At 41.7% G+C, this 25987-nt stretch overlaps 1 protein-coding gene across 3 annotated transcripts in view; it reads left to right on the forward strand.

Moving 5' to 3' along the window:
- Window positions 1-2703: 2703 nt before the first annotated feature.
- Window positions 2704-25987, forward strand: part of LOC113026690 (rabphilin-3A-like) — a 28424-nt gene continuing 5140 nt past the window's right edge. For 2 of the 3 annotated variants that reach the window (XR_003272944.1, XM_026175742.1), the window contains exons 1-4: window positions 2704-5404; window positions 10544-10681; window positions 22388-22490; window positions 24725-24986. Coding sequence is in view for 2 of the 3 variants with exons in the window: in XM_026175742.1 (XP_026031527.1) it covers window positions 4221-5404; window positions 10544-10681; window positions 22388-22490; window positions 24725-24986 (1687 nt within the window). In the remaining variant the exon portion in view is untranslated. The remainder of the gene's footprint in view (window positions 5405-10543; window positions 10682-22387; window positions 22491-24724; window positions 24987-25987) is intronic. The other variant, XM_026175743.1, reaches the window with a different exon arrangement.

Genomic DNA, 25987 nt, shown 5'->3' on the forward strand with positions numbered 1-25987 from the left:
AACCATGGAGACGGACAACCCTCGTAGTTCCCCTTAGCAAAAAAAAAAGAAAAAAAAAAGAAAAGAGATGTATATACTTTAATCACCTTCTCTGTAATCTCCGTCTCCTTTTCCTTGTGTTCGCTAAAAATTGCTGGTTGCTGTTGTTGTTGCCGTGGCGGTGGAGGGTTGACCGTTACACCAGGTTGCAGTTTTGTGCCAGTGTTCGCCTGCCGTTTACATCCATCTGTGGCTTCTTTCTGAATCCCATCAGTATAAAATCTAACATGTGCTGCTACTAACACTGAAATACTTGAACTGCATCTGTTGTTTATCTTTTTGGAATTCATGGTAACACTGCTTTTCCTTACTGCAATGAAAGCTCTTTTTTATTTATTTATTTTCCCATCCACTAGGCACTTGATTCCAATAAAGCATTGGCAAGGCCATGCCCCTGTGGGCACTGAGAGAGCTCACAGTTTAGACACCCTGCTACCAGGCATATGTCTGATAAAGTGTTTAATAACTGGTCATCTTTACCAGACCTAGCCATTGAGGAGTGCGTGTTAAAAAAATGCCTGGAGAAAGGAGGCAGCAATGTGTTTATGAACACAGTGGCTATATGCATTTGCGTCTGAAAAATGCCTTAAGATGATGGCTGCTGATCTCAAATTGCCACACGATAGACCCTCATCTTTGTTTCTTTAGAAGTTCACCTTCAGTTCATTTCAATTTTACTTACAGTGTATAGCGCAAATTCAATTCAACCCAAACTATCTTTTAAAGGTTTTTCTTGATTGCCCTTATAGACGTCTTTTCAGCTGGACTTGCTTTCACGGAACATAAACAGATGAACTTTTGACTTCAGTAATGGTTAAATAGGCTGTTTTCAATAACGTGTGAGCCAGTTTAAAATCAAAAGCAAACACTCAATTAGAAGCTGAATAAATTATGAACTTATTTCTCCCAAGGAGAGATGGGTTGACCTTGTGACATCAACCAATAATATGCCTCTAAAGCCAACAGACAGCTGGGAAATCATTTCCTGTTTGAAACTCTCTTGAGATCAGCAGCTTTCAGTCTCTGTAATGACGCTGAGCTTCATTTATCAAACAGGTTTCCTATCCAGCAGGATCGCTCTCAGTGTTTAAGGATTTATTGGATTTGAAGTTCAATTCTATCATTTAAAAAAAATAAAACTATACATTTTTTGTCAGGAGCAGTCAGCAGCCACCATAATATCTTAGAAAAGTGGCTGTAGTCTGTTGATATCTTTCAAATTTATGAAGTCAAGCTTAGGGAGTGACTTTAATTAGACTCAATATTTTATCTATCTGGTGGCTTTAAAAAACGGCTAAATAATATGCGGCTTTACTTCTTTTTTAAATCTCTTAAGCTTTCACTGTAGTTCAGTCAGAAACAGGATTGATGTCTAAAAGCTTTATACATCTGTGAATACTCTGATTCATAGCGCCACTTATTGATGTTTTCCTCCTGTTAATGAAAAGTAAAGGCATCCCCCTTGTGCTCAGTTCGATAAATGAGGCTCATGTCTCCTGTGTTGACCGTTGCTCCAGCAGTGTCATCTATGTTGTTGTTGTGATTGATGACTTATCCACCAGCGCTGTCAGGTCAATTGGTCAGAGTTTCATGTGAAAGGTGACCTTTAAACGGGCACGGTGCAAGTTTCGCACCTCCTGTACCCACGTGGACTCACTGTGTTTTCATTACCTCATATATTTTGTCTTTAAGAGCAGGAGGACCTTGCATATTAATGAAATGTAGTCATGTCACCAGAGGGCACTAATGTTCTTTATTTTTGATCGTCAATGCTTTCACTGTAGGCATGACATGCCTTAATATGAACACACTGATTAATCACTGTATCTGTAGCCATTGTCATCTGATTGCCCTCCCAGTAATTTCGACTGTGGAGTTTCAAGAATTTCACTAATTTCTGAGTAATGTTACATACTCTAAATGAAATATGAGACATTGAGATCAGGACCAGATGCACTTAACAGCTTCGGATGAAACACACAAACAGAACTCATCCTCTAAGCTGCTGCAGTGAATATAATGCCATAAAAAGTAGCACATCTCAACTCAATGACTAGTGTCTGCACACTGTTGCTGCCAGTTAGAGTTTTGGTCCTCCAGGCCCAAAGCTGGGACTTTTTGCTGGTTTTCCATCCTCCACAGGCTCCCAGTAAATTCCTCTCCTCCTCCCCCTCGTCCTCCTCCTCCTCCTTCATTCTGTTCTCCTTGCCCCATTCCCTGCTTTTCTCCTCAATAGGTTCCAAACCTTTTTTATCCACCTGCCTCTCACTTGGCCTGGAAAATAGGCCTGCCCCTTCACACAGTCTACTGATCTGTCTCACCACCTCAGCCCTGTGGTTGCTCAATCTATTTCCCTGTGTGCGTGCGTGTGTGCGTGCGTGTGTGTGTGTGTGTGTGTGTGTGTGTGTGTGTGTGTGTTTGTGTGTCTGTGTATGTGTGTTTGTGTGTCTGTGTCTCTCTCTCACACTCTTTGGTCTTTTTCTCCTCTGCCTGTCGTTATTCTCCTCCCTCTATACCCTCTGTCTGCCATGGGATCCCTTTGCACCCTGTCTCTTTCTCTTAGTGGGGCAGTATCAGGGGGTCAGAAGGGGGCGGCAACTGGCCATGGGGATACTGGGGGGGGTCCTTATCGCAGTGACAGCGTGAAGAGCATGGTGACAGAGGGAGTGAAGGCCGGGAGGTGGCAGACCGTCCAGGGCCACATGCAGTCTGGAGGACTGAAACCCAGCAAGTGAGTTCGGAACCCGAGCCGAAAAAGCAAACATTTCAGTCGCCGTGCAGCAGAATAAACACCTTTCCACGGCACGACATTTATTCTTACAAGTTCGCGCCTTGAATGAATCCATTCAAAATAGAAACAGGGAGAGCGAGGTCAAGTTCAGCAGGGGAGGAAGGTGCAGCTTCGATGACAGCGTGATGTAAGCGTGTGGGCACAGCGCAAGGTGTGAGTGCTAGGGAATGTAAACCTCATCATGAGAAGATAACAATAGTTCCTCGAGCTGTATCACACTGACTCAGGCCTCCAGCTGACACATGCAGAACGGCTGCACAGTACAGCTTTGTGCACAGAAATAGTCTCATTTTCGCACACTAACTGAAATAATGCACCACACGCTGGCAGCCCCCCCACCCTCACCTCCCTTTAATTAAAATTTAGGCTGAAAGACGAACTGTGTGTTGGTCACTGACTGTCTGTACCCACCAGCCATGACGCATGACATCACTGGGGGTCTATATTCAGTGTGCTGCAAAAGACGCAGCTAACTTTCGGTACTTTGTGATTTTTGCACCTCCCTTTGGCACTCCATGTGTGGGACTTCTTCCTCCACAACACATTTACGCTCATCACTTCCTCACTCCTCGTTCCCTCCTTCTCTCCTCTTCTCATCTTTCATTTTGCCCCTGTCTATAATTGGATTCTATTTTCAGGCCGCTGTAAGTGTCTATGTCTCTTGTGTTTGTGTCTCGCACCCCATTTTCTCCTCCATCGTCACCCTCTTCTCTTTTCGTTGCCATCTCCCTCTCCCTTTTTCCTCTTACCAGCTAAAGCCACTCTACATATTCTCTTTTATTTTTTCCCTTGTTCCGCCCTCAAAACATTGAACTCTTGCAACACCTTTCACTGACCTTTTTATCCTTTTATTCGTGACTGTTAAATGTGATGTGTGTCGTGCTAAAAGCTTTATGCAAAACTGTGTTAGGTGAAGTAATGCAATGCGGAGTAAACTGCCCCTAACTGATGTGAATAGCTCTCTCATGACCTAATTCTGGTAGTCTGGGTTACACAGCGATCTGAGAAAGAGGAGGATATATTTAGGGAGTAGAAGAAACTAGAAAAAAAAAGATGATGACATGTTTGTGACAATAGAACCGACAAAATATACAGTAGCAACGAAGTATGTATAACATACTCATGCAAATACGATCATATATGATGTGTGACACATCTTTATGTTGTTTGTGACATTTTAGGAAAGGCAGTGAGCCAATAAAACAGCATTTATTAAGGGGAGGAGTGAAAAATGAGAGGCTGGCAGAGGGAGGGAGTCGTGCTGTAGAACTTGGTTGGCTGTTCGGATGTCTCTAGAGGTGCGCCGCATATTTAAAAGACGAAAAAGACTTAGAGAGAAAGGAGGAGAGTCTGTCAGGGATGGGAAAAAGTTGACTGACGAGTAGAGGAAATGGTGATCTCTCATCAGACCAAAAAACCCTCGCTGACGAGGCCAGGAAGCTGCAAAGCCACGACCCATCCGTCTCGACGCGGTCACGTGGCACAGAGCCGTTCCACGCCCGTGCGGACAGTGCACATCCGACCGCTGGCACCACGAAACACACCCTCATGCAAACAGCACGCTCAAACCTCGCGGACGTACAGGGTGCACACACGTCTGACTCAGACGCACAAGACTACCTCACAGTCTACACACTGCTGCCCGGCGCAGCCCCATGAGCAGTACACAGCACACAGCGATCACTCAGGCTGCACCTTCTACTGCTATTTCTGCTACTGCTGTTACTGCTGCTGCCTCACGTTGCTCTCTTTCTCTCTCCTCCTCCTCCTGTCTCCACCTCCCAACACTCCTCCCTCTTCCTCTTTGTCCTCTAATACCACTCTTCCGCCTTCCTCGTCCTCCATCCGTCCATCATCAACTTCCTGTTTGGATGAACTTTCCTGTATTTACCCTGATGTCAACCTGACTTCTCCTGCTGTGCCTCCCTACTGCCCTGTGCCACCTTGTCTCATCCCTGATGATTCTTTGCTTTTCTTCTTCATCTCATCACCTGACATCACCACTCCTGACCAACTCACCTCCTGCCACGGCTCCTCTTCTAAATCTTCTCATTCCTCTTCTACCTCTGACTCCTCTGCCCCTCGTCATCATCCTATTCTGTGCCGGCCGTGGCCTTCTTCACGCTCTCTTTCCTCCCTGCTCCTCTGCCCTCCCAGCTTTGGGGATCCAGTCTTATCCTATGCTTCCACTTTGGAGCACTTACCCTCCGGGCCGGCCCGGCCTCGGACGCTGCTGCGCCAGCAGAGCCTTCAGCAGCCTCTCATCCACCCGTCAGGCCCTGGTCTCTGCCATCCCCCCACCACATCCCAGAGCTTGGGACAATTACACACTGCACCTGGACAGCCTGGGGGAGGCGGGGGTGCTGGGAGAGGAGAGGGAGGTGGCAACAGTGGTGAGGGTGGGGATGCAGGTACACGAGGTGGTCCCCGGGGTGCACGGGGCGGTGCAGCAGCGGCAGGTGCGTCTCGCTATAGGGGAGGTGGAGCAGGAGGGCGCTCGCGTGCCAACCCGGGCAGCTGGGATTACATGATGGACCAGATCCGGAATCGTGGGCTGGATGTCAAGTCCTTCCTGTGAGTCTCTATAACTCTTCATTCATGCTTTAAACTAGCGTCACTCTGCTCAGGCCTCTGTCTAAGTGTATTACAGTATACGCTAGGTCTTTCAGAGTTATTGTGTGCATTTGTGTTCTTTACTGCTTGACTTAGTGCCATTGAATAAAATTGCTTCTAATACATCAGTAAATAAGTAATAACTTAATCTGCTTTTACCTTTATGAAATATTGTTCTCTGCCTTTTCCCTTCAGGTTTTTTCTTTCAGTCTGCATCTGATATCCAGGGAAGGATATTACTTCTGTCTGTCAAAATTTGTACAGTGCGCGTCTATATAAGCGTATGTATAAGTGTGTGTGAAACTGTGAGTTTCAGAGTCGAGTTTAATCATTGCTTTCACTGCTACTTGTGGTAAATCTGACTGCTGACAAGGAGATAGTCTCTCTTTCTATATGTACATTTACAAAGGCAATTCAGACAATGTTAGAGCTGATCATGCTAATGAAGCTTAATGCAGATGAGGAGACAAGAAATTGGCTTGGATGAAAACTCTCTTGATCATGCTAATAAGGGGTACAGTTATGAATGTAAATAGCACCTTTTCTCTTTATTTGCTGTTATGTATACTATGTGGCTCTGCAGGACACGGATCAGTGTATGTCTTTACCAAGTCATCCACCCACTTATACTAAAAATACATAGTACATATTATTTATTGGGTACATATAGTAACTCGATATGGCTCCTGAAAATCCTAGAATAATGAGTCTTCTGATCATGTAGGCACAATATTTCACCCCTCGGTTGTAACAAATTAAAAGCTTTTTATTGTGCAGTTTGTTAGAAAACTATTATTCTAAATTTAGACTGAATGCCATGTGCAAGAAAAAATAGCAAGGAGGTATGACATATTGGAGGCCATTTCGCTCCCATTCTGTGGCAAAATTGTTAAATGTTTACGCTGCATGCTCTGCTAAACAGTAACATCTGTTTGGATGGCATTCAGCCTGTCTGCTGCAATTGTGGTTACAGGACAGCGCTGCTGGTGCTGGTTCAGAACATTCAGAATTTGGTCTCATTAAAAAAGTCACAATATATTTTACATTCACTCCTTCTCACCCAATTAGATCATGCTATTTCTGAGCCACCCTTTGGATAGCTGTTAAATATCTGGTTTTGGAGACACACCAGTGGGCCTAATCCATGTTTCATGAGTGTTTGCAGCTAAAATGGCACCTTCTTTTTCTTTCATCATCTCTGTATAACTGCTGGTTGTGCTGCCAGCCTGCTCACGTGTGCGGGACCGTGTGTACATCACACAGCCCACATGTCACTGCAACACTATAAGAACAGGGGTTAAGGAGCTGTGTGTAGATTTGTGTTAACCCTGAAGCATTGATCTTATGTCACCGGGCCCATTTCCTCTACAACATATTGGTACTTGGGGGGGGGGGGGTGGGGGTGAGGGATGAAGGGATGAGCAAGGACACTGCCAAAGTAACATGTGTTTAATGTGGACTGAATCAGTTTTACACTAGCCTTTCATCATCTGTTTCTTTCTTCTTTAAAAAAAAAAAACATGTTATAAAGCCTCTCTGGTGTTTCAGTATAACACTAGCTAACGGAGCACCAGCAACGTAGCACATGCAGGCACCAAGGTCACTGAGAATATTGCTCGTAATAGTCAGCTATAGGACTCATCGTTGCTAATGTGAGATTGAGGTCATTGTCGTTGTATCTACTTTGCTGCAACAGGAACACCTCCTATGGTTGATGACAGAGCGGTCTGGTAATAGACGTGACCCATTGTTCAAACCGGTTAATTTCAATCTTGGCCAGAATCCTTGTCCTGATGAATCATTGCTGAAGGAATGCGTTGATGTCATTGACACAGATAGTTGACTTTTGGAGCCGTTTGACCACATGGCTTTTTTGTGGCTTTAAATCGATCGTTTATCCCAGTGTCTGTAATGTCTTTTCTAAATGGTCTCTCTCCTTCCCAGTGCTCAATGGCTCAAGCAAAGTGCTTTAACAATATTGCCCATACAGTACTTAAAAGTGATGAGAGTAGAGAGATCCAATAAACATCATACCTACAGTATCTACAGTATTACTGCATAGACCATGTTATATTATTCAGTGGTTCTCAATGAGGAGTACAGGTTAATTCTGCTGATAGTTTGAAATATTATGACAGGGACTCTTAGCTTTGTATGCCTGGAATGCAATATTTATATCAGAACCACTATAGACAAAAGAAGACTGTACACTCGCTAGCCACTTTATTAGAGACACCTTGGATTGGATTGGTCATTATTGAAATAACATTTTTTTTAATGTGATTATAAAATAACTTTTAAAATACATCCAGAGCCACCTTATTAGGTATACGTTGGTAGTACTGGGTTGGACCTCGTTTTGACTCCAGAGCTGTCTTAATTCCACTTGGAATAGTTTCAACAAGATGCTAGAAACATTCCTCAGAGATTTTGGTGAATGCAGATTTGTCGGCTGCTCATCCATGATGTGAATCTCTAGTTTCACTGCATGCCAAACATACTCTACTGGATTGAGATCTGGTGACTGTGGAGTACAGTGAACTCATTGTCATGTTCAAAAAACCAGTTTGAGATGTTCTGAGCTTTGCCACAACTTGCTGGAAACAGCCTCAGAATAATGGGATGGACATGATCAGCAACACTACTCAGGCAGCCTGGGGTGGTTAAACAATACTCAGTTGGTACTAAGGGGCCCAAAGTGTGCCAAGAAAATATGCCCCACACTTTTACACCACCAGCAGCCTGAGTTAGTGATACAAGGCAGAATGGATCCATGCTGAATGTTGTTTAAATTCTGATCCTACCAGCTGAATATTGCAGCCTGAGTTTCCTGTTTTTAGCTGACAGGAGTGGCGCCTGGTGAGGTCTTCTGCTGCTGTGAGGTCATCTGCTTTATGGGCCCTCTGCATGCCTTAGATAAAACAATTGGTTATTTGAGTTGTGCTTGATTTCCAATCAGCTCAAAGCAGCCTGGCCATTCTCCTTTACGCATGACATCAACAAGGCATTTTAAGACACTAACTGGATTTTTCTGTTTTTCAGATCATTCTCTATAAACATTAGAGATGGTTGTGTAGGAAACCCCAGTAGATTGGCAGTTTCCAGCCCATCTGGCTCCAACAACTATGAAATATTAAAAGTCACCTTCTTCCCCATTTTGATGCTTGGTTTGAGCTTTCAGTAGGAGGTCTCTATGATATCTAAACGCCTGATGGGGTTGCTGCCACGTGATTGGCTGATTAGACATTTGTGTTTATGAGACGTTTAACAGATGTACCTAATGAGGTGGTCAGTGAGTGTTTATTTGGGAGGATAAATTCCATCTAGGATGCCCCCGCCCTTCCACTTGTACGAGACTAGCAGCAAGACCCCCATACAGAACTGAGCAAGCATGACATTAAGTCAGGCAAAGTATAAAAAGGAGGATTTAGGAGGAGGTGGGATGCAAAGTGGCTTGGACTTCTGCAGCAAACGTAAGCAAAGTAAAGCAACTTAAATAATGTTCTCTAGGTTAGATCTGCTAGTATGACAGATATAGCAAAGGCACTGGCTGATGTGGGCACACTTTGAGCTACCACGGTGTATCGTGAATTACAAAAACAATCAGAGGCGAGTATCACCAGATAACGAGGTACCTCAGTGGATCTGAATAGAATAATCTAGAATAACTGATTCAAATATATTCAATATATTCATATTGAGTGAGCTGTAACACCAGAATGCAAAATGTTTAAGCTGAGTGTATATAAAACTAGCAAGAAAAAAGGCAGAGAGGTTGAAGCAGACAAAATAATAGTTATTATAGAAATAGAAATATAAAAAAAAGGAATTGATACATTTAGCCAGCAGTAATGAATATATGAATTGAAATCACTGCAATGAAAAGGACTATGAATACAGTTGCTGGAAAAATGAATACACGTGTGACAGATGGTGTCAGGAACTCATGTTAATGTTAATGTTAAAGGGTTACTAGACATAAAAGTTTTTAAACTACTGGTGTATAAAAGGGAGATTATTAAACAGACTTAACAGTCCTGCAGTAAAAGCCTTCGACGGTATGCGAGAAAGATGAAATTGTGAAGTTTAGGGTGATATCTCTCTGCGGCTTGGCAGCCCCATATATTTCTTTGCCGAGATATTGTAACACAGCGAGAGGCTTAAGCTATAGAACCGTGGGTGTGGATGACAGGAAGGAGGCAGTGATGAGGAGTCAGAGAATTAAGTGCATAGGGGTGAGGGGGAATATGGTGGGTGAGGGGGGTGGGGTAAAAAAAAAGGGCGAAAAAGGGTGGGGGGGATTTGGTGAGAATCTGTAGCACAGTAGAGATGATGAAATGAGAAGAGTGCAGCAGTGAGAGAGCCGTGACCCAGAAAACGACACACACCGTGCACCTCAAGATACTGTATCGCTCAAATAGAAACAATTAGTCCAGATCTTCTTAATGAGGCTTAATTAAATCTTAACTCTGGAGAAAGACGCCTCGCATGTTCAGTGGGAAAGGTGAATGTGGAGGAAAAGCAGAAGGCAGGTGAAATCACTAGATAAATGACAGTGTGTGTGTTGGGGGTGTAGTGTTTTTTGCCTGTGTGACGTGTGTGTGCGCACACCTGTAGACACCTTATACATGCGTGGAAGCTGACGTGCAAACTCCTGAATATCACATCCATTAACAATCATTACCCAGAGTTTCCTGATGTATTTGCTGTCCGACGGCCTGTACCCGCTCCCGTTGAAATCATTCGATTTTTATCAGTTTGGCCTTTCACTTTAAGGTGTCCTCTTAATATCCTTCCCTGGACTGTGCGCTTACTTTGTGGGGTTTTATGTTGAGTTGCAGAGTTCCTCTTTTATGACCATTTTCTCCGTCGCCGCTTCTGCTGTTTGCTCTCGTATGATCTGTTGTTGTTTTCTCTGCCTCTGAATTTTCAGCCCTCGCTGTCACCTAAAATGACCTCTCCTTTTTCCTCTCTCTCCCTGCACCTCGCCTTTCTTTATGCTCGAACCTTTTGCATCTGTTCTCTTTTTCCTTGCCTCTCTGTCTCTCTACCTCTGTTTCTATCTATTTTATTTTATTTTATTTTTTTATGGGGAGCCAGTGAAGGAAAGCTGGTGGTCCTGGCTTTGGCCATTGGTGTGGCAGAGCAAGATGACTTTGCCAATATCCCTGACCTGCAGGAAACAGCGCAGGCAGCACCACCGCCACCAGCCAATCAGGAACCGCCCCCTGAGAAGAGGTACCAGACAATGTACTAGAGCGCTTGTTCTGTGTGTGTGTGCTTGTGTGTGAGAGAGAAAATTGGCTGCAAATGAAAGGATGTGAAGGATATGCTATTGAAGAAAAATGAGAGGTGATTTCAGAATCTAGGTAGAGGAGGGTAGTTTTGTTTGTCAGTGTTTTTGGTGAGTCACTGCGTTGAAGTCTATTGTGTCATAGACCTGCGCCTGAAATAGCACCAGAGCTCAACATACTGCTACAGAAATAAAAATGAGCGCTAACTACGCAACCAAATGTAGAAAATTTCGCCGTAATGCTTTGATGAGTGAGGAGATAAAACAATTTGGGTGTTAGCTGGAAAGCAGTAATGAGCTCATAAATCACAGCAGTGAGATGCTCACTGGTACTCTACTCTTTTTCTTTTTTAATCTTTGGCTTTTAGCGGTAAAATTTCAGCCAGTCAAATCAAACAGTGCTTTCTCATGCCAGTGTACTTTTTCTTTCCTTTTTCCCCTGACCACGATAATTATCTGCCTTATTGCAATGACATTTTTCAGCACCATTTTCATCTCTGTTTGCTTGTCTTCTCACTCCTGCCTTTCAGAGACCTCCCATTGGTAATTGTCTTATTTCCTTTGTATTTTTATGCCTTCACTATCCAAGTCATTTCTGCCCCGTGTTCTTTCTTCCCTCCTGCTCATTAGCTGCCTTCAATCACCCTCTGCCGCTCTGAGAGTCTCGTCTCTGCAGCTCCACCGAGGGCCCAGAGAGCCTCCTCATTATTCCACAACATGTTAGTCACTTACATAAACATGCTGCTAAAAATAACCGCTTTCTTTGCCAGCCAACTTAGACACTAGAAGCCAAAATATTTCCACTCATCTATAAGGATCCACCAGCCTTGCTCACCGTCCCCCAGTCTCTTGAAATAATTGGGTTTGCATTCTGTTTAGGAATTGGACCTACTTTTGTGAAACAATTTAAGGCTAACAAATGAGTACAGTGTGAAACAAGCAGAGCGTTTTCAGTCGTTGGACGGCCGTTTTCGATTGTTCACAACAGTGTCACAGAGAAATCCTTGATTTGGTCCAGCTTTAGGCAGACGCGACACACTCGATTTCCTCTGCAGTCCAATTAGGCAGTTTTAACCTCACTTTGATTCTGTGACAAATGGGCGACAGTGTGCAGATGCATAATATGACACACACCTTTAAAAAAAACGGCAGAGGACGGCGGACAAATTCTGATGTACTCGTCACACCAATTATTCCTCATTCACAAGTGTTTCATCAATTTGACACGTGATTTAAAACTAGAGCTCCATTACAACACAGATGGTAACTGTTTTCTTATCTGGGCTGCACAGCCGCAGTGCAGACATGCACATGTGCACCATGCAGCTGCTGACATTTGAAGGACCTCTTGTGTCTTCAGGGTCATAGAAATAGGCCTCCCTTAACTAATAAGTTCCTTTATTTATCATAAGTTTGCTTTTAGAGCTACTATAGCCACCAGCTGCTTTGTCTACTGGTTTTGTTTTTTGGCCCTGAGCTTTCTGCGACCACAGAGTTACAAACAACCATCAAAGTATCCTTTGAGAAGAAATGTTGCTTCTTTTTTACTAATATCAAAAGTCTCCGCATTGTTCACAATTATAGCCTGAAACGCAGCGAGCCGCAGAGGAGAATGACTTCCTCTGTAATTTGTTGTGTGCATTGCGTCTTGCCTTTTCAGCTTTTTGTGTTCACACCTCTTTAAATGAGTTGTGAAATCCACTAAGAGACCAAACAGCGCGTTTGTCGCTCGGGCCAGCGTGTGGTCAACAGGATCCGCCTTTATTAGCAGACTGCATTGTGCTGTTTCCTGGATTTAATTTCTTTCACTCAAATAAGAATGACTGGTAACTTAAAGCCCGTGAACACTGGAGAACTGGAAGCAAATAAACAATTTGACTGTAATTGAAGCTTTAAAAGTGTTGACCTTTTAGTGAGCCTTCTGCTGATATGTCATCTAATTCCACTTGAGACTCTCATGGTTTTGTTTATTTCGTGTAAAATTGCAAATTGCAAATTTTAATAAGTGATTTAGCCACACTCTAATTGGCTGCTAAATTTAGAAGCTTGAAAACCCCCCAACATACCTCAACAGTCTATTAGAAGTGCAAGTTGTAAGCTTGCTGGCAGTGTATAGTTCCTGGTGGTGTTAGTGCTGACTTCACAGTAAACGTGATTGAATCAATTACACTCCTGGCATATTGCTCACTCTGAAAGGGGTTCTCAAGCCAAAGACAAAGGCACGCTTTCATTCGTCTCTCTTACCCTTCACACTCGGTGTTTCATCACAGTCTGTGCATTTAAACATGTGCTCGTGCCCATCATTCATCTTCACCTGCATTACTCATGCTACCCCGCATGAATTTATTTACCTAAGATCTGAAAAACATGTCACTGGCAAATGGCTTCAGCCAAACATCGAGCCTCTGAAGTTAATGTGAATATTTTATATATCCGTCAAATGGTAACGGAGTCAGTGTTAACATCAAAGGGAATTCTTTGTGCTCCCCACGAACAGAGAAGAGCTGCCGTCTGCACAACTGATATTTCATGCCCTACATTAATGAACCAGTCAGTTTTTCAGAGCAACTACTGTAAATAAATGTACCCGAGTAGAGAGCTACTTTCGACTGCTCCCTTGTTCTCAAGGGGTCACCACAGCGGGTAGCGCCGCATGTCTGATTTGGCAGATTTTTACGCCGGATGCCCTTCCTGACACAACCCCACAGGGATTTGTGTCTCCTCCTGGGATCGAACCAGCTAGAGCTTTAATTTTGTAGACTCTTGTTTGTTTGAGTAATCTTATTTTATGCTGCTTTTAACGTACAGTAGATACACGGCCCTATAAAAGGTTTTCTTTTTTTTTAAGGCCTGCTTGGCCACAGACGCATGTGAGTTGTTACTACTTCCATCAAAATTGCAATACATCTATAAAGTTTTTCTATAAAACTATAAAGTTTTATTTGAATAACTGTTTGAAATTAAAATGGGGAAAATGAATAAATATTTTTAGATATAAAATTTAGCTCAATTTATTTAAACAAACAAACAAACAAACAATGTCTTTTTTATTAAGAGGTTTAATTTATTTAATTGTAATACTGATTTAGTTGTTTTGCTTGTTCTAATGCTGTTTAACTGGGACCTCATTACGTTTTGTTCCCTTTTCGCCTGCCTCATGTATTGGAATGACAATAAAAGATTCTATGCAGTCTTCTGGAAAACTAAGTACACCCAATGATTCAGTAATTTGTAGCGCCAACTTAAAAAGCAATATTGAAGCAATGGTTTTCTGTATGACTATCAGTCTTTAATGGCATTGTGGAAGAACTTTGGCCCACTCTGTACAACGTTACATCCCTTCATTGAGGTTTTTGGGCATTCATGTATGCACAGTTCTCTTAAAGTCCCATCTGAGCCTCTCAGTCAGGTTGAGGTCTTTCATTGAACCTTGATTCTTTTCTTTTCATTCTGTTGTAGATTAACTGCTATGCTTGGGATCATTGTTTAGCTAAGTTTTAGCTGTCAGACAGATGGCCTCACGTGCTCACGTGTGACTCTAGAATACTTTGGTGTACAGAGGAGCTCATGGTGGACTCAGTGACTGAAAGGTGCCCAGGCCCTGTGGTTGCAAAAAAAAAAAAAAAAATCCCAAATTATTACCCCTCCACCACCTTGCTTCACATCTGATATGAGGTGCTTGATTTCCACCGTTATGGCTAAGAATACGACTAAAAAGGATTTCTTCTGGCAACCCTTCCGAACAAGCCACACTTGTTTTGTCTTGTCATGAAATTGAACATTTAACATGCTAGCTGAGGCCTGCAGAGTCTGAGATGTAGATCTTAGGTCTCTTGTTTTTCTCTGAGAACTGCACCGTCTGACCTTGGGTTGAATTTTATCTGGGGCGTTCACTCCTTGGAAGACTGTGTGTTAACACACACCTGAATGCTCCAGACCAGGCAACAGTTAAAACTTCTGCTTTCATAGTACTCCTCACAGTTGCTGATGATCAATTAATCAAGTGCTTTAATTAGCAGCACCTGTCTGCTATTTACAGAACCCTATTCATTCCTGTGGAAGCAGGAATGGTGTACTTAGTTTTTCACAGGATTGCAGAGATTCATTTGAAATTTAACTTTTTTGTAAAATAATGGATGCCAGTAATGGAAGGTGTATGTACAAGTGGTCACTTTGAGCCAAAGGCTCAGGCTTCAGATTCTAAATTTGGTGTTCTTAGTTTTGTATTATCTCAGTAAGAGTAGATATCCCTAATACACTTATATGAGGCACACAGATCTGGCTGTGACTAAAGGAAGCCCCACGTCCCACTGTTCAAACCTTCTGTTTGCAAGGGACATCCAATTAGAAGAAAATTGACTTGAATGGGATGTGAAAGGCAGTCAAATGTGCATTTTTCTCACTGTGAATAGGCTATGAATCATGTGAATCAATCAATAAACTGTAGAATAAAGCTATCCCACTGCCGTAAATGAATAAAAATAGGGGGTTGGAAATGGGTATAATTGATGTATTTAATCACAAGCCTTTAATTTTACCATTTTTCTTTTAAGTGACCCAGTCTTTAAAACTAAGGTTTAGAAACCTTACACAAAATATTTCAAATTAGCCAGCTACAACCGAATGAAAATGTTTGTGCTTCACTATCAAATAATAATGTGAAAGGTTAACACATTTGTGGTGTATTTCAAAAGTTTGATTTAAGTGCTACTTCCTTTTATGGTGAAGTTTTTTAAATTGCTCCCATACTATATTTAATTAATTAAAAGATCCAAGTGCTTTGTTCACCACTTTAAACAGCAGTGCTCCTGGTCCTGCAATGCAATTAGCCAAGCAATCTTATTAATGGTAAAATGTATCTAAAGTACTTAAGACACAAACATTACTGAGGCTTTTCTTTAAGCCATCAGCAGTATGTTAACGGTCCATTGCTGCTTGAAGGCAATCCAAACATCCCACTGGCCATGAGAAGGTGTTGAAGTGTGTGAGATTCTTAATGCTTCCTCACTGACCTTGTGTGTGCGATGGCTGGATGAAAGTGCTCTCCGTGGCCATTTGTTTATGAAGTGTGGCAGGAGCAGACTGAACTGCACCACAGCTGGTGTTAGTCATGTGGACTTTCAAACCAAGGTTACAGAACAAGGCGGGGAAAGAGGAAGTAAAGGTTACACGATAGACTATCAGAGAGAGCAACTACAGGTTTTAAGATTGAGTGTTGCTTTAATTTTGGGGCGAGAGGAGGTCGCACATGCTGAGATGTTTGCGGTCCAGCCATCCATAGGTTGGACTTCTAAGAAGGCTTAATTAGGATGTTAGAGTGGCTTGTTTATGCCTCATTGGTCTGCACTCACAATTCATTTGCGACTCAGTGAACATATACTGTAGGTTCTCCTCCAGTGTTGCTATAAAGAGAAGGCACAATCCCAGAGAGTCTCGAATCTAGATCTCTCTCTGAGCAGCAACTGCACAGCCCAATGAGGATGGAGGCTCAGGATAAAGGGGGCGGGCTTTACGCGTGTGCCACATTAACATTCAATCCACTTGCCTGTGGTCCTTCAATTATTCATCCATGCATGTTACATCATTTTGTGTAAGCCAGTGGAGTTGTCTTTTTTTCCCTGAAAACATCTCTCTGATATTAATAGATATAGATGTGTATTTCTCTGCCTTAAAGACACGATGCACTCAGTGAGATTCTGAGTCTCTGTTAATTGCCAAGTGGGCTATATATATATGTACATATAACTTCATAATTTATGAGCTTATTACGTTGCTTAAATTGACATAAAAGACAAACGCAGTGGATGGCGGTTAAGACCATTTACCCAAATCAATATAAGTGTGCGTTTGTTTGACGCTGTGAGTGTGTGTTTGTCCTCTAACCACATTAGCCAGAGTGGGAGGAGTTAAATCTTTATGTGGTGGAGGATTGTGTGTGTTTAGGCTAATGTAACGACAGGGCATCCTGAGGTCACAGTTTATCATTTTAATGGTCGTTATTTCAGGCCTCGTTTTCTTAGAAAAAAAAAGGAGATATTACTATAATTCAAGATGATATAATTTGCACGTGTGTTTGTACATCAACATGTAAATTGATTATGCTGCGCTCTGCTAGTCTGACACAGTGCTCCTCCTGTGACAAGGGCTTTGCAGACCCGACTAATCAGCACAGTCTTCGGGGGCTCTGGCTAAGACTGTCCCCGAAGCTTTGGCTCCCTGCGGCCACTGTGCTCATTCATGCATTACAGGGGGAATGTAGAGATGCATTCAGTTACATGCTGGGGGGGGGGGAGTCGATCGCATTAAGGCAAAACCCTCCCAAAGAAACCCCCAAAAAAACCACACACACAAAAAAACTCGGTCACAAAGAGATGAGGAGGAGTGCTTTCATCTATCCATCCATCCATCCATCCACAGGTCAAGGGAGGATGAGAGAAAATTCAAAGTGAAAATCCATCTTCCTTCAATGAGAGTAGCAGGAGGGAGTACTTATTGTACTGAAGGCAGGGCTGAAGGCAGCACTCTCGCCAGCAGGTACAGGCTGCTACACATGCTCATCTCATTCATCCAGATAGATGGATGGCGTTTGGGGAGACGAGCTATTAGGAGCATTAACCTGGGACTCTTGTGTTCTGCCTCAGAACAGGTGGCACATATGCGGCAGCCTCCACCTCAGAAGCCAATCTGCGAAGCTAATCGAAATTTTAAACATTTGGTAGATTCGTGTTTGAAGTTATAATGGACCGTTAAAGCGGTTTTATTATTTTGTGTTGCTGATATTCCCTGGATTGATAGATTAGTTGTTTTAATTAAGCTCTGAGGCATGAATACTAAAATTGCTGAGAGTTTTGGGATGCCATAAAGGGAACCGTGGACTGTTATAGGTTAGGTAGAGACTAGGCTCATCTTTCGATTTGAAAGTAATCATGCTTGCCAGTTTTTTAGTACCTTCAGCACTTTATTGAACATTAAAAAGAGAGAAACTGAAGCTCGGGGAAGTAGCATGTTAAAAAGTCAAAATAAAATATATATAAAACAGTACTTACTTAATAAAAATAAACATTTGGCAGTGACTGAGTGCCTTTGGGTTTTTTTTTTCTATTTCCATTTGGAATTCAGTGAAAGAAGCAGAAGGCAGTATTTAGTATTTAGCACCTCACTTGTTGCTCATTCCTGAAATGGGATTTCAGTAAATGATGCTATTTTAGGCTAATTTCTAGTTTCAACATGCAGGAAGTAATTAGTCGTCAGTGAAAGCATCCATATTTATGAGACTTTTTGGTTGTAGCTTGAGGGAAGAAGCAGGGCCCATATGGAATAGAAACAACAGAACAAACTTACACTAAATGTTTTAGTTTCACGTGTATTTTATGTCTTATGAGAAATAAATGTCTCATACCATGATTTACTGATGAAAGAGTTCCAGTTTATGGAAGACCAAAGCTGCTTAAAAGAAAAACTAATTTATAAAATGCAGAATAAATTAAATATTATTTTTTTAAATTTCCTTCTGTATATTTATTCATCTATTAATAGTTATTTCTCTTTCATTTTACTTATTCATTTAATTTAATTTATTATTTTTAATTCATTACTTTATTCATTATTAATTCAAAATTTTTTATTTCAGTATTTTCATTTCTTGATTTCTTTCTCTATGCCATGCTTCAGCATGCAAATATGGAGGCTCAAAGTGTGCCAAATCTGTCCCTAGTGGTTGACCAGCACCAACAGAAATGTTAATAAAATATTTTATGAAAATGAAAATAAATATATTTATATGAATTCTAATTATATGTTATATATTTTAGTGCATTTACTGGATTTTTTTTTAAAATATCAAACTATTTGTTATTTTTTATTTTGGCAGTTCTGGTCCTCCACACCCTTTTGCATTTTTTTATGCAACACAGTTATAAACAAACAGTATGCTGTGCAGGAAAAATGAGAAAGCAGCCACTTTCATGAGTAAATGATAGTATGCGGCATATAGTTTTTACAACATTTTCTTTTTCACATAGGGGACGAGTGGCTGAGTCTAGTGTGAATGTACCTGTGTTTCATGTGGATAATGAGTTATGTAAGCAATGCACTGTTGTGGTTTTGACTGTGACTGAGCCTGGAAAGTATGCCCTACCTGTAAAGAATGACAGATGGCGGCTATGAAATTGAGCATATACATTGAAATACATCACTTCATGGTTTCAGGTGAGCGTGTTTGCTTGAGTGTGACATGTTTGCAGAGGGGTGGGGAGTCTGAATGTGTTTTTTAAAAAAAAAAAAGAGGGGCTGGGCTGGGCTCTCTTTTTCGCGTCTCTCTCCAGCCTAGAAGTGGAGTGTCTTTCTCCCCCTTCCCCCTCTCTACGAGCTGCTGGCCCTCGGTCAGGTAACAAAACAGGATAGTATCACAGGACGGTGAAACCCAAAGTGGCCCCGCCTGCCTCCATACGTCTGTATGTGAATGTGTGTGTCTGCGAGGCTCTCACCTGTACCTGTCATATATCCTATACCTTAACTTCTTTGTTCTCAGTGTGTTTGCCTGTTTGTTGCACTCCTCTAAACACACCCTTCCCTTGCGGCCACTCCTAACATCCTCTTGTCACACACATCCCAAACCCTCATATGTATGGTCTGTGTTTCTAGAGTCGTTGCTATGCCAACAGCCCACTTTCTGTGTCTTAGCTGTGGGAGAATCTGATCTGAGTCTACTCTGCCCCCCACTGGATACTGTAGACAACTGCAGGCTTAAATCATGTCAACCACATCAACCCCCATGGGGTCAGAGGGAAAAAGCATTGGCACCAAAATGTATCAGTTGTAGTAATGCCATCTGCCACATTTAATATTGCCTTGCTAGAAATTGAATAAACTGAAACCAATCACTTTCAATACACAATGAGATGTACGATCTGGAAGCGCTAACTGATCCGCAGGCCCAGACGTTTCTTTAAAGCAGCCTGGTTGCAGGGAGCAGAGGACCACCTCAGGTGCTGTAGAGCAAGCCTTATAGAGCGGCCATTCCCCTGACAGCAGTAGCTCTTACCTGAGAATGCACTGAACCCCTGAATGAAGCATGAAGGAGAATGAATAATTGAAGACGTTCACTCCCCCATCGATAGTTGGGAGGTGGAGGAGGAGGGAGGTGCCTTGCTTTACTTCAAGCCCTAAGAGTCTCCCTTTGCTTTAGACTTCTTGAGTAGATGCTCATGTTTTAGGTGTAGTGTTTTGCGCAGCTTTTTGATTCTCTCAAACTCATTGCCTGCAGTTTAGAGCCAGTGCAGAATAATAACAATAAAAGCAATAATAATCAGGCAATATGGAAATGCAAATACCTCCCTTGGCGACTAATACAACTAACAGCAATTCATAAGCATCCCCTTCCCTTCCTGAAATGGTTAACATCCCTCCTTCCCCCCCGTCTCACTCCGGTTCCTTTGCTGGTTGAAGTGATTGTTTGCTTGTCTTGTTTGCTCGCCTTTTCTGTCTGTCTATTTGTCAGTATATTTTCCTCTAGTTTTGTCCGTGTGTTCTGCAAAAATGTACACATTATTGCATTCAACATCAATTGTCATCCAAATTCGAAGCTTAGTGGGTCCAGAAAAACAAACAAACCAAAAAACATCCCTCGAAACAAACTTGGTGAAAAGCTCGACAGAGAATGCTGGCCGGACAGACAGACTTTCTATGGGCTCCTTGTCTACTGCCTGTTCAAGGCATTGCCTTCACTCTCCGAGTGACAACTACTTGCATATAACATATATGCACATGTAGCCAATGCCAGTTTGTGCTTTGGCCCCTGTGTCCCTGGTCCACACTTTTAGAGTGTTGCTAAATGGTTGAAAATTCAGGTTAGTCTTAAAATCAACTTTTATCATTTGTAGTTCTCAACTTAATTTCTATCAACACCCTCTTTTGTAACACTCTAAATGTGCTTTTCCTACTACTTGTTCCTTTTTGTGTTTTTGGTGGTATTATCATTTCGTGTGGTATATCGACTCCTTATTTCCCCTCTCTCTATATTTTTTGGTTCTTCTATCGATTATTTTGAGCTCTCCATGCAGAGAATAGTGCTTCTTGGTCTCTTTTTCCTGAAGATCAATTGTATTTATTGTCTTTTTCTTTTACTCTCTGTGTTCTCTCTCCTCTTTTTTAGCATGTATGCCCCTTTGTCTCCTGTTAAAGATATTACGTGTGCATAGCCTTCTTTTTTTGTCTCTTATTCTTTGATACTTATCAGACTGACCAAACTAAGCCTCTCTTGTGTTTCCAGGCTTTCCTTCCTTCATTCCCTATCTTTTCTTGCAGCTCTCTATTTCTCTTTAATGTGCTGGTGTTTGTTATTTTTTTCTCTTACTGTTCATACTATTAATACTTGCTATCTCTTCTAATACAGATAAATAATTTTCAGCTTGCTTTTTCTATTTCTCACGTTCCCTTTTGAACCTTCTGTCTTATCTGCAGTCCTTATGATTTCCATCCAGTGTTAGTGTGTGTGTCCTCTCTGTGTCTGCTCATTGCTTTTCTCTTTCTCAGTGTTTCTGTTCTTGTTCTCCTTCTCGATTCACTGTTTGTTTGTTGGTGTTTCAGTGTTCAGCCTCTCCATGTGCCTTGACTAGTCATTTATCCAGTGCTGTTTGTCCAATGCGTCATGTTATGCAGGACTTTTGCATCTGACTCTCTTTTCTTGTGATATCTGTTCACACTTCCTTTAATCTTAAAATATTTATTCTCTTTAATTTTTTTTGTCTTCTTGTGCTAATTTCCTTTTTTTTGTCCACTTTGTGATTCTTGTTTTCTCGATGTATGAACATAGTGATTTTTCTCCCAGAATGTTTATCCCACATGTTGTTTTTTAAACAATACTCATGACAAGGAACTAAACTTCACATCTATTAACATCTGTACCTAAGAACCAGCTGTTCCATGGCAGATTTCTGCACTCACCTTTGTTTTTATAAAACTTGTGATGTTGGTGCAACTGAGGGAAATTTAAACACGCAAAATACTTTACAAAGCCGTGTAATGTCTGTCCTGTTAAACATCTGGTCATCTTCATGTTGCTATATATGTCTGTCTACTGTTTTTAAAGTAACATCATGTTGCTATATATGTCATTATACATGTGTGTCCTGTTAAAGTTGTCATTTGTTAGTTGTCAAAAGACTGAGCATAATTTCTACCAGGATGATTAATCGGATTGTGTCAATAAATTTAGTGATTCTGTTTTATGTTTTGTCTGAAAATGTCTTTGTTTTGGGTTTTTTTTTAGTGGAGGTAACTTTCTTGTAAAGATGTGGATGTTTGCCAGGGTGGAGCTCTCTATATATAGTCATCTCAGACTCCAGTTTTCCTCAAACACCACTTGCCGCATCAACTGTCCTCAGTTCTAGCGCCCGCCATTAATCTGTGGAATCTTTGGCACATTTTACTTGGCTTTGCTCATGAAAGCTACAGAAAAAGCAGCTTGAAGTGACATCTATCCAAAGTTAACTTGGACCACCATCGATTGTTCCAGATAGGCAGGTTTCAAGCGTTAAACAGGTGGAGGTTGGACTCCCTGGGTGCTCAGACATTCTCTCTTTCTGTAGATGAATTAGCTTCACATGTCCTCGCTGTCTTTTCTTGCTTTCAACCTGAGCTTTTCTTTGCAGAGGCAACAAGCCAGCCAACAGCCCCAAGGGCCAACCTCCTGATGCTGATGGCCACTCCTCTGTAACCGACCTGGCCAACTCTCTCACTGGAGACATGGTGATGGTAAGACAATGTCCCACTTCAAATCCATCTTGCTGTCTATGATATGATTGGTCTATAACCTGACTTTTACTGTTTAGGCTGCTAATTTTCAGTGAAAGGAAGTAGATTATTTTTTCCACCAGGGCAAGTTAGCTGGTTTCTACTGAAGATGTAAAGAACTCCCATAGAAGCTGAAACAGCTGGCAATATTATTATTAATAATAATTATTGTACAAGCTCAATTTATATGGGACTGAGTGCCTGAAAATCATACTATAGAAAAACTATGTTGGGCAGTGCAAAAAAGTAGCCCATTTAACAGTGTCAGAAAAACAATACTGGTGTAAAAGTAAGCTATATCAGTCCATACACTAATAAGTAGGTTTTTCGCTGTTAGTTTGGGGCTTTTAAGTAAAGACCTAGATTGGATGGAATTTTAAAGGTGGATCCTTTGGTTTTTGCTTTGCTTTAAGGACTGGTAGTAGACAGTTTTCAGTTCATGTTACAGGCTTTCTATAAAAGTTGTAATCTGCAAGCACCATTTGAGAAAGGGATGCATTATCCCCTGTTCTACTTTCATAATTTTATTCTGTAAAATATCTTTGATCAGTTCACTGTCCAATCCATTCAATCCATATTTATCTTATATTAGACTTAGCACAGATCCTCATATTATCTAATGCCTAAAAGAAGCGGTTTCAGCTCCTCCCCCTTTAAGGCCAACCTCCCTTTAAGCTTTTTCAATTGGCTGTCTGATGCAAACCGAAGATATGAACAGCATATGGATGAGGCTGCTGCGCTCGCAGTCAGAATTGTGTTGCTGAGATGGTTATATTATATTCTGACTGATATTGTGCAAAGTAAGGAGTAAAAACATGCTCTGAAACCAAATCCATCCACTTATCCAAAGTAAAGAGAGCAGTTATGTTACAAGTTTGGTTCAGCCACATTATGAGCAACCTGATCTTGGCATCCCAATTCTTGTTTTGTATTGAAGAGCCTCATTAGAGCTGTCACCTGCAAGAGTTTTAATGATGAATCAGAAAGCTGATATGAGTTCTACCTTATCGGTTCAAGTGAGTGTCTGACATCGTTAATAAAGATGTCCTTGAAGATTAAAGGAGTCTTCATGGTGTCTGTTGTTTTGAAATGAAAAATCCAAATTCTTTAATATTAGGGTGTCCAAGTACTTTTGGCCACATACCCAGAAGGTAATTCTCAGTCACCAGGTAGGGCACGTGTTGCAGTGCTATGGTAAATCCATACACAGGTTAATCTAAAGCTGGCAGTAAGGGAGCTGTAATAGAACAACATACAGGCAGTTCCTACAGTGACAATCAAACGAAACAGGCATGCAAGGTGACTCACGCTGTTTGATAAATTAGACTTGGAGAATTTCACACTTTCTCTGCTTGATAGTCCATAATGCCATATTGACATATTGCTGAGCGAGTCTTTGTCACTTTGAAATTGTAGCCCTGGCCTCGGGGAGCAAAATCAACAGTTTCAAATAATGCTCAGTGAGACTTTGCCTGCATAACACAGCTTTACTTTTTGTTAGAGGTAACGGCTGCACATAGTGGCTTTAATAAACTGGTGGTTGTTTATCGCCACTCAGAGTTCTCAGAATTCTTTGTTCCAATTTATGTTATTGTTAGAAAGCGAGTGGGAACGGGAGAGGAAAAAATAAAGGACAGAGGCAGAAGGTGGAGCTGCAGGGAGAAAAGAAATGATTGTAAAGACAGCTGCAAGTGCAGAATGCCAACCTTGAGCTTTGCTTTCCTGCCTGTTCTCTCCAAGCCTCTCACACAATGCTCCCTCTTTCCTCCTCTTTCTGTTTGTCTCCCGCTCTCTGCTCCCCTCTCTCCGGCCGTTGCTTCCATCAGATAGTGGCCTTTTAGTGCACAGCAATGATAAAGCAGTCAGAGTGGCTGTGAGAGAGAATGGGTGGTCTAAAGCTCCCCTATCTCCAATCTGAGCACCTCCTGCCTCTTAAGAACATTAGTAAGGAAATTAAGCTCTCTCAGTCTTCTTAATGTCAGAACAATCCCTGCCTTTGAGCAGCTGCTTTAGCACACCGTGATAGAAACGCAGCCCTAAAATCTCCTCCCCTCACAGCTTCTCTCTGTCAAGGTCTGTGTGTGTGTGACACCAGATCTGTGCCCTTGGATTGAGAGTTTCATGTGAGTGGCTGCTGCTGCTGCTGCTGAATATCTGAGCATTATAATTATTTGTCTGCTTTTGTTGCCCTGCAGCTGTCCCCAGGTTCGGAGGATGATGAAGGGCCCATCAGTGAAAAGCTGGGTCGGATCCAGTTCAGCATAGGCTACAGTTTCCAGAACACGACCCTCACAGTCAAAGTTCTCAGGGGCCAGGACCTCCCGGCCAAGGACTTCTCTGGCACCTCCGACCCCTTTGTTAAAATCTACCTACTGCCTGACAAAAAGCACAAGCTGGAGACCAAGGTCAAGAGGAAGAACCTCAACCCCCACTGGAACGAAACCTTCCTGTTTGAGGGTCTGTGTTTACATACTGGAATGTTCTCACTAAATATTTTCCATCACCTTTTCCAAATATGCTGCCATCTGTGGTTTGATTGGGACATCATTGCTTTCAGTTTGATAGCCTGAAACAACAGAAAAAACTATAAATCTGTCATGTACAATAACCAAAAGTAGTAACACTTTTAATTGCGTGTTTATGTAAAATCATGTTGCACATTTGTAAGAAGCTGAGTCAGATAACAAACAAAAGCTAATCAAATATAACCGTCATGGTCCTGGGTCTGTGACCCAGTGTTTATGTGTTTTTGGTTTAATTAATATTCTTTGATTTAGTTTTATTTATGATTCAGTTTTCATTGCTCTTCCTAGTCTAGTCATTTATATTTCTAGTTCTTAGGTTCTTGTTCATTTAATCTGTCCCCTTGAGAATAACACCCCCAAAAAATGGATAAAACAAACCAGAGCAAACAAGTTGGAACATGAAGTACGAGTCTGTATACACACTGGGATTGACTCCTCAATAGGACACGACTGGGGACTGACCACAGCTGGAAAAATGGTAAAGTATAACTAGCTTTCAAATTAAAACAGGAAATATTCAAAAGATGCAAAAAGCTAAATGAGATGTAAAAAGGGGGACAAAGGCACTAAAACATAGAAAGATTTGCAAGGCAAGACGGCGAAACATTGAGGTTGCTATGAACTTTGGGAGGAAAAGATAAAATCCAAACAGAAATTAAACCTAATCAACACAACAAACCAATGCTCAAAAACATCACAACAACCTGGGACCATGACATTTGAGGGGGATGAATTCTATAATTAGGGCTTTGGATAGCTGTAAACCAATTTAAATCAATAACTGAACATTTAGGGGGATTTGGTCATTTGCTTTCTTGCTGAGAATAATGCTAGAAGATTGAGACCACTTAATACTCACGCAGCCAGGAGCTGCTTCGCTTTGCATAAAGACCGAAAACAGGCACGAAGAGATAAATTCAAAAGCTCCATTTT

Source organism: Astatotilapia calliptera, chromosome 7 (assembly GCF_900246225.1).
Source record: "Astatotilapia calliptera chromosome 7, fAstCal1.2, whole genome shotgun sequence".
Lineage (NCBI taxonomy): Eukaryota > Metazoa > Chordata > Actinopteri > Cichliformes > Cichlidae > Astatotilapia > Astatotilapia calliptera.